General features: G+C 44.1%; 1 protein-coding gene across 1 annotated transcript in view; it reads left to right on the forward strand.

The window, feature by feature from the left end:
* LOC140360792 (uncharacterized) overlaps nt 1-9,183 on the forward strand; it is a 19,056-nt gene extending 9,873 nt beyond the window's left edge. The window contains exons 7-8 of the mRNA XM_072446170.1: nt 3,348-3,609; nt 8,231-9,183. Coding sequence (XP_072302271.1) covers nt 3,348-3,609; nt 8,231-8,469 — 501 coding nt within the window. The 3' untranslated portion in view covers nt 8,470-9,183. The remainder of the gene's footprint in view (nt 1-3,347; nt 3,610-8,230) is intronic.
* Nucleotides 9,184-9,833: the final 650 nt, after the last annotated feature.

The raw sequence follows: 9,833 nt of genomic DNA on the forward strand, positions 1-9,833 counted from the left end.
CACACACGCTCACACACACACGCTCACACACACACGCTTACACACACACACACACACGCTTACACACACACACACACGCTCTCACACACACGCTTACACACACTCACACACACGCTTACACACACACGCTTACACACACTCACACACACGCTCTCACACACACGCTTACACACACTCACACACACGCTCACACACACACGCTCACACACACACGCTCACACACACACGCTTACACACACACACACACACACGCTTACACACACTCACACACACGCTTACACACACACGCTTACACACACACGCTTACACACACTCACACACACGCTCTCACACACACGCTTACACACACTCACACACACGCTCACACACACACGCTCACACACACACGCTTACACACACTCACACACACGCTCTCACACACACGCTTACACACACTCACACACACGCTCTCACACACACGCTTACACACACTCACACACACGCTCACACACACACGCTCACACACACACGCTTACACACACTCACACACACGCTCTCACACACATGCTTACACACACTCACACACACGCTCACACACACACGCTCACACACACACGCTTACACACACTCACACACACGCTTACACACACACGCTTACACACACTCACACACACGCTCTCACACACACGCTTACACACACTCACACACACGCTTACACACACTCACACACACGCTCACACACACACGCTCACACACACACGCTTACACACACTCACACACGCTCAAGTACGACGAGGATTTTCTGGACTGGCCTGGAACAGATGGTTGATGAACTTGATCAGGGAATTAAAACGCCCGAGATAGAGAATGCGTCACTCACAGATGGAGGGGATTGTGGGGCAGTCTCCGGAGGTTTGGGCGAGCGAGTTTCTCCTCTTTTTCCTCTGTTTTCGCCACAGAAGGGAGTGTCGTCCTGGACATGTATTGCTTCCAGACGCTCCATGTTACAGACCCAACACGTTCTGAGTCAAGCCACGTGGATGAGACAATAAATATCCGCTCCCAAGCCAACCATTGCACCTAATAGTCTCTCTGCGTTGGGTCATTTGTTTTAGAAAAGATCTCAATAGGCAGGGAAGAATAAATGTACTATGTGGAATAAGTATGCACGATTATCAAGGCAGCTTAACTTTCAACTCACCTTCTAATTTAGTCTCTGTTTGCCTAATCAGAGGCCATAGAGCGTTCTTTGTTGGTTGCGCCACTGAAGGGTTGTAATTAGAAGTGGGCAGAAAATATCCTGAATGTTTTGATATCAAATATATACTTCATAATACACACGCTGCAAAAAGAACTGATTAACAATGGAAATGGAAAAACATCCAAACATGGACAATGCATTGTTTTGGATACAAAAAAACTTTTGTTTCAGAAACATTGTTCATATGATTTTCTTTTTTAATTTCACCCACCCCCATTTAGAGCTTTTACTTCTTTGTAGTTTAGCACAAGATGTGGGCCCTAGTGACTGAAGTTTTGGGGATTATTCCGATGATTAAAAAAAAAGGCGAAGTCACTGGGATAGGCTCCAGTCACCGGCGACCCCGAAAGGGAACAAGCGGTAGAAAATGGATGGATGGATATTCAGACTATATTAGGGCAGTCTATCAGAAATGTGCCTGTAAATGTAATTTCAAATTTAATTTATAAAGCACTTTTGATACATATAATGTAAGTGCTTTATTAAAAACATTCCTACATGCCACCCAACCACCCCCTCAACCACCTGACCCTCAACCACCTGACCCTCAACCACCTGACCCTCAACCACCTGACCCTCAACCACCTGACCCTCAACCACCTGACCCTCAACCACCCCCTCAACCACCTGACCCTCAACCACCTGACCCTCAACCACCTGACCCTCAACCACCCCCTCAACCACCTGACCCTCAACCACCTGACCCTCAACCACCTGACCCTCAACACACCTCTAAATGAGTATTTGACGTTTTTTTCCAAGGAAAGAACTCCAGCGGCTGTTGGTCCTTTTTCAAATGGCGTGTGCCTGACACAACCCCAAAGTACAACTAAAAATGAATGAAAATCCTCCATACAAGCTTTAAGTGAATGGAGTTCCCGAGTTACTTTGAGGGTTTTTATTTGTGTGCCGTGTTTTTACGACAGTGACAAGTTTAAGCAGGTAAACAGCAGCACATCAGCTGTATGTTAGCATCGCTTCACACTATTGGCTCCAGGACAAACTTAATGAGGACCTCTTGATTACGTTTATGCATTTTTTTAATCGTAATGATCATAATTGAAATTTGATTACTTGCACAGCCCTAGGCTGAGTCCAGATGACCCAGTTGAGGAAGCATCATCAGAGAAGCCGTGCACCACGAGCAGAGAGTTTCCTACAGCCACAGGACACGACACGGGGCCCAAAGGAGAGATGAGGCACACACCAAACCTCCACCAGGGGCCCACGAGTCTACACAGCCAACCAGGCTCCTTGTACAGAGACACTGGAGAACCTAAAAGTGATATAGTATAAGGAAGAAAATGAACAATAGCTAAGACCTAGTATATATAGATAGTATCAATAAAGCGTGGGTGGATCAAAACTAGGATGTAAATAAATATAAAATGGCAAGCCTAAAATAAATAAAAAACAATAAAACATGAAATAGGTTGTCAAAAGCTAAGCTACAAAGGTGGGTCTTGACCCCGCTCTTGAAAACCTGAACGTTCTCTGTGGCCCTCAGGCTTTTCCATAGACGGGGCCTGTAGTAAGGTGCCTCGCTGTGTGTCCTGACTTTGGGAATGACTAAGATCCGGGGGAGTGCAGGGGTTCACGTGGTAAAAGGGCTTCTGAAAGATAAGGATGCCCAAGACCATTAAGACATTTAAAAACCAGTAAAGCGTCATATCGATCCCAAAACTACCGGAACCAATGGAGCGATTTCAAAACTAGTGCAATGTGGTTCTACCCTTAGTCATTGTTGAGGTTCTGCACAAAACACAAAAGAGCTGTAAATGTATCCCCAAAAGTGCACAAATACTTTACGCCCTTGATTGTTTTATTTTGAACCTGCTCTTTTTGCAGGCTTATTTAACTCGACATTAAAATGTAGCAAATCCTCCAAAACATTTGCTCTATTGTCCGTTTTTTGACACATCTCCCATCCTCTGTTTAGCCCTAGTTGGATCGGTTTTGAGAAGTAATCTTTTCTAAGAGGCGATGACTATAATTTGGCACGTCATTAATGCAGCGATGTAATCAAACATGGCAGTAATTCCGCTGTCCGTGAATTAGCTGTCAACACTCATCCTGCTCCTCTGTGCCTCTTTGTCACTGTTTGCAGACCGAGTTGAAGCCCGTTGTTAAACCGGAGGAAAAGTCCGTTCCCCCCACCTCCATCTGCCCCAGGCCTTTAGTGAGAACCAACGCTGTCATCGTAAAACCAGCCTCTGCCGCTGTTACGCCGGCCTCCCTCCTGAGTCGCCTCGGAGCCTCGCCTGGTTCCAAGGCCCTCTCTCCCACCAGTGCTGTCACACCAGAGCCGGCATCCAAAGCACAACCTACACAAGAAAACCACAAATCTCAGGAGACGGCGATCCGTAAAGGTGAGTGTGACACGGGGCTGGGTAATGGGACAAAAACATGAATCAATGTTTTTTTCCCCTTGTACTCATCAATCACCGTTTTGTTTTAATTTTACTTTGTTACAAACTTTGCAAAATACATTTCCTGAATATAAATGCTACAGAATATTAATAATTGTTCTAAGGGAAAAAAACACCCGAAAAATAAATAATTTTCACAGCCCTAAACTGTGAAATCAGGCGGCGCATGTATTTAGAAGTAAATCATTTTACGCTGTTATTTTCTGATTAATAACATACTTGAAGCAGCAGTAGTAGTAGTAGTTTGCATATCCTTTTTGAAGTAAAAAAAGTACTTTAATTTAAAGGTTGAATGGACGATTTGTTTTGGCACAAATCTAAGTCTTATTTCCTCGTGGCGTGGACTGCCGATTAGTCCTGCCACGTATCAATCATAAAACGCACCTACCGCTCACCTGCAGCCGCGTGCGGTTCGTCCCCACGTTTCCGCGTGCCTTAGCGCATTGATCTATCATAATATAGTTCTCTCAGTGTACGGGACAAAATGAAGACGGAGAAAGACAGTTCGAGCTGACGCAGAAGTGGACGGAAATCTACGGGAGACAAGCGATGTAATGCGAACTGTCGCGCTAATAAACAAACGCACGTGTGTGTTGTATCAGTCCGCAGGTGGAAGTGCGCATGCGCACTTCCACCTGCGTTCTCAAATCGCCGAAAAATTGTCCATTGCGCCTTCAACTGCCTCTACATAATTGAAACCCGAATAGCTTGTTTGTAAAGTCTTTACACAAAGCATAACCGGTCTCCTTTTATGTCAGCCAGAATCACTGTTTCACATGTCAGTGTTAGTCATTCATGTGGTTCATTTGCACCATCAAGTGCAACAAGTCTTAAATGGTGCTGTACTTTGAGCATCCTTGTCTTTTTTTACTATAATCAATTGATTTAGTATAGAAAACAGATGACAGAGAGACTGTTCACCCAATCCACAAATTAGGTTGTAATTTAGATAAAATACTGCTAATTGTAATCAATTTTGTTGTCTTTCTACAACTTTGCTTAAGTATTATTTAGCTGTTTTCTACAAGGCAAAAGCTTTAAAATTTAGAGCTTTGAAACAGAATAATTTGCTGAAGTTTTTTCTTGCTGTCAAGAACTTGCAAAGGCATGACGGGGAAAACGCTTGTGACTAGCCAATTAAGTGTAGCCCATTGCAAGTGTATTTTACATTTCACTTGGTTTAGTCAGGCTTGTGCTGAGCTTGTGTCTGTTTGTGTGCGGCAGCTGCTGCTCACATCTCCCTGTCTGTGACCACACAGATGTTTGCTGTGCAGGTAGCGTTCACTTGTCATGCTCATGGAAGCTACTGAAGCTACTGAAGGGCTGCTGCCTGAATAATACTCCGCTCTTATGTTTTTAAAGTGCTCATTTTAGACAACGTTTAGACCTGGCTCAGTCCTGTTTCTCAACAAGTCTAGTCTCAGTAAGCCTCATTGTGAAGCAGATTGGTGGTGGTTTATTTAATTTTTATTATAAACGGTTCATTTTCACACTGTCTCATTGAGAGTCACTGTTATAGCTTAAAGTTTAACTGAAAACAAATGTAATACATTGATTTTGGTTTCTAATTGACCACATGTGACCCAGATCTGAAAAGGGAAACATTGGTGGACCGTGTCTGGAGTATTTGGCGCCATCCAGTGGAGTAAAATGATACTGTAGCCATTGACCATCTGGTTGTATTGGATCCATAAGGTCCCCATCTTTATTGGAAATAACCTTGTCCTACAGGTTGAAAGTATACTAAAAATGATGAAGTTGAGAATTATGTTGATGTAAGGCCTCAAAATGTAAAAGAAAATAATCAGCACATCAGCCGGCCTTCACACTTGACATTTCTTACCACAAGCTAGATATAGAAATATTTCCTATTAATTTATGGAAATTTCTATAGAATGGTGAACTTTTTAAATGGGATTTTTAAAACTGCTAGTTAGTTAGTCTGCATACTCTTTGTTTAAAATAGGCCAAGTTATGTTTTTTAAAAAGGAGAATAACAAAACCTAAGAGGCTGGATGTAAGATCATGGTCAATGGCAGCGCTTTACAGACAAAAGATGGCATCAGGAAAAGAACAGGAGAGGAACAGCTGTGGAGTTGAGGTAAACTTGATGCAGTGTTGAATACTTGTATTTAGACATTGGACAAAAAAACATGAGAAAATGTCTGTTTTTGGCAGTGGCAGTAAACTTGTTGTATGGAAGCAAGAATAGACTTGGACAGATCCACCTAATCCTAACCCTGACTCCACGCCTTTGAATGTGGATGGACAAGTATTTACGAGCTCACAACGGCCTCTTGTTTCTGAAACTTCTTCTCCCAGCGTTTTCAAAAAGAGCATGGATTCAATGAATATGTAGCTTGTTGTTGTGTAAAATAGACTAACTCGATATCAAAACATTATCCTGTATTAGGGTATGTTGTGTCAGTACTTACTGTGATGTAGATTACTTACAGTAAAGGATCAGTAGTAATTAAGTCGTTTAGTGAGTGTGAGCTAATATTCCGCATGTTATCGGAGCATGTAGAGTAAGCAGAATTCATATGGCCATCAAACATGTAGGATGTGGTTCGATGACAGTCCGGTTTGAGGGGAGTTTTTAGGAAACGTATCGATGTCCAGCAGCTGCTCGTGTGTGTGTATGTTTACGGGGTGTGCTAGTTGGTTTCCTGTCCTCTCTCCTCACCTTCAGATGGAAGGACACACATTCCAGCGCTGCTTCCCGACTCTAGCCCTGGGCGACGCTCAGCCAGAGCTGATAAGTGACAGGGGCCCCAGCCCCCTCCTCCTGCCCTCGGGAATCTGCCCCCTGCCCCACTTCTGCCCCCCTCCTCTCCTGCCCAGACGAGAAGGTCTTTAAAGAGATAGATGGCTCTTTAATTTTTGCGCTAGGCCAGTCAGTGACACTGCTCCCACTCCCTTTTTCTGTGTCCTGCCTTTACATTTACGAGCTGGACCAAGATGTAAAGAGTGCTGTCCCAAAGAAGCCCAAATAGGACTCTCATCAATCTACTGCAGTGATTGAATGTGTTTTTTCTCTTATGTTTTAATAAGTGTTTTCACAAGTAGCATTAATGACTCTTTCTGCTGACGGGGCTCGAGGTGCTGCAGCTGCTCTTGGCTTTGAGGCAGACAGCGATGGGTTAGGACAGGCTTATTAGGTTACCTGTTGGAAACTATTTCTATCTAAAAAAGTAAAGTAGGTTTTCTTGCATTTTTAAAGCAATCCATGTCCATTTGAGTTTACTTTGGACAACCTGACCGCTCCTCTCCCTCCTTCCCTTGGTCGATCTAATAAGAATTCCACTCAGACCTGCTCTGAGGCTGTGAGCTCAGAAACTCCCTGGCTCTGGTGTGTGCGTGCCTACGCTGGTGTTTGTGTGCATCTGTGTTGCGGTGCGTGCCTGAATCTATGTCAGCCTCAATTGCTGGAGCCTATCCAAGGTTTCCGTGGTGACCACACAACACAACGAGACAATCAGAGGCAAGCCCACGCAGCGCGGCGAGAGGACATTAACACAGGAACTGCAGGTCAGGGGGCAGAGGAAGGCAGGGCCGGACAGAGAGGAAGAGGAAGGTGCAGTGAGGTGTTATACGAGGGAGATCGTGCGGGAGAAAACAACAATAAATGATGACTAGAGACCACAGACTCTGCAATGCTTTTGAAAATAACAATTAAATATACATATGTTTAACAATAATGAAACTGCTGTGTTGAAAGTTGAAAGTGTTGAAACAGCCTATTTTATGGGCTGTTGTCTTTTTTGCCAGTAGAGGGAGATGTGAGCTACTAAAGGGTTTACCTGTTGCCCCTGGTCCAGGACAACTTTGTTTTTGTCTTGCTGACATTTTTGCGAACCATAAGTTTTTAATAATTTCAATATCCACACTACAAGAACATCCTATACATACTGCCCCTCTTAGTGTTCATTAACTGTCATTAAAGGTAATGACTGGTAAGTCTTCCTTTAGATTTAGATTAAAGATAGTTGAATGTCTGACTAAAAAGTGTGTACTGGTAGTTCTCTTTTGGTGAGCGCGTGCGTAGACTTGAGCGTAACACGAGAGTGTGTGGCTGTTGGAGGAGGCGGTGTGTCTTGCACGTGTTTTCACTTTGTGTGTTTGCGCGTGCATCTGCAGGCGCTCTCACATATCTCTGTCCCTCGGGGAAGACGCTAAAAATATGTGGCTCCTGAAGCCTTCTGGTGTCTGAGCAGCGTCTGTCTGCTCTGCACTATGTCCCCGTGGCCCTCCCTCTGCTGCCTCCATTACTCCTCTTCCCTTCATCCCTTTCGCAATTACACCCCTCTCCCTAACACCCACCGACTGCACCCAGCTGTGTCCCCTGCTGCACCAGCAAGAGTGACCTCAGTGCGGCCAGAGCAGGAGGAAGGGAGCCACTGAGGAGAGAACTAGGATCTTTGTGCGGAAATGAGAATTAAATCAAAGGGAGACCGATTTACTACGATGTGCTGAAGCATAAATGTACTGTCCGTGTGTGGGTTTGAAGTACACATTGTTGCATACATACATTCTCACAGTGCAATACCTTGTTTTTCAGATGTGGCTCCCTCTCGGGTGACTGTACGTTCTGGATCGGAGGACGCCCTCTCGTCAGGAAACGGGACACCGTCATGTGCTGGGCGGGGCAGGGTGGCACAGCTCATGAAAGCTTTCAGCACAGAGGGCTCAGCAGGAACCCCACAGTCCCCAGGACAGTTACCCACCAGGGGCACCAAGCCTGCTTTACCCACCAAACCCAGCCACCTGCGTGCCACAGCCACGCCCTCTGTGAGGTAATCTACTCACAGAGTGACTGCTGGTCTTACAACCTCAGAGGACATGTCGCTTTTGCTCTTAAGGAAAATAAATTATCCGATGATGCTTGAATGTACTTTTTATCTGTGGTCTGCAGTTCTGCAAATGTGCAAAAAAGTCCAAAGTTTGTATAACTTAGTATTTTATGGTGGGAATTTTTCTCTTGTTTACTTCTTGACATTTCCCAGTGTGGAAAACAAAATTGAAGTCCATAGGTCTGTCAGTACCACTGCTTCAGTTTCTATCCAGACACGGCAGACTTTTCCTCCCGTCTTGGTCACCCTGAGCAGATGAATGCTGTTGGACAGTTGGGCGAGGTGAAATGAGGTACAGGGGGCTTCTCGTGCTGCTGTCTCCTCCCTGGAATAGCGCGGGTTGTTTATTTGTCACAATGCGACGCGTTCCCGTGCCAGCTGGCAGCGGCCTCACTGCGACCTGTTGTGGACCAATGACAGTGCCAAACGTCTCACATGTCACTCCCAGTGGATCAAAACCTGGGGATAAGATCTCCTCCACTCTTTAACTTGTTACAATTTTGCTGATGCTTATGTTGTCTTTTATGTTTTATGGATATGGACTTGTTTTGTAATGGGATATTTAACACTACAGCAACGCCTCATCATTAATGCCGGCCTGGTTTGTGACGAGCTTGTATGGTGCAATCAAACAATAAAGTGATGTAATGTCAGCACGTCAGCATATGGCATTGGATTCATGTTTCTTTTTTATTATTTTGATAATATCATAATTATTGATTTGATTTTGAAGCCAGTATTAAATTGAGATGGTTTTCACTGCAAACATGTTTAAGTCTTTATGTCTTGAACAGCACATATGCCAGGCTCGGTGCGGCCAGCCTCAGCATTGTGAGTTTTATCCTGACTCTGACAATTTGTTGAATGTCCTCCCTTGTCTTACCTCCATTTTACACTTCACTGTCTTGTCCAATAAAGCCTACAGGCCAAAAAAAGTCTTGATTATATTTATAAACTGGGCTCTACTTTTTCTTTCTGCTAAGGAAATGTGAGAAAGTACTAAACCATTGTGAGTGTTGTGTAAATATTATGCTAAATATCTATTCTACCAATAGATACCTACTCTTGACTGTATTATTACCCAACTAAGAATGTTTTGGTCACGTGTGTCATCTATTTGGGGTGACGATGCTTAAGGCCAGAGCTTAATTTACACATGATTCTACATTGTTACCTCATCTTTATCTCTGATACTCAATTAGATACTGAAGTAACACCTCTGACTAGGTATTTAACTTAGACCTCCAGTGGCTTTCTGCTATAATGTATATATTGTACAAAATACATAATATAACATACCTACCTTAGGAC

The sequence above is a fragment of the Eucyclogobius newberryi genome, unplaced genomic scaffold (genome assembly GCF_026437365.1).
Source record: "Eucyclogobius newberryi isolate DKJ021-1_F unplaced genomic scaffold, fEucNew1.0.hap1 SCAF_15, whole genome shotgun sequence".
Taxonomy (NCBI): Eukaryota; Metazoa; Chordata; class Actinopteri; order Gobiiformes; family Gobiidae; genus Eucyclogobius; species Eucyclogobius newberryi.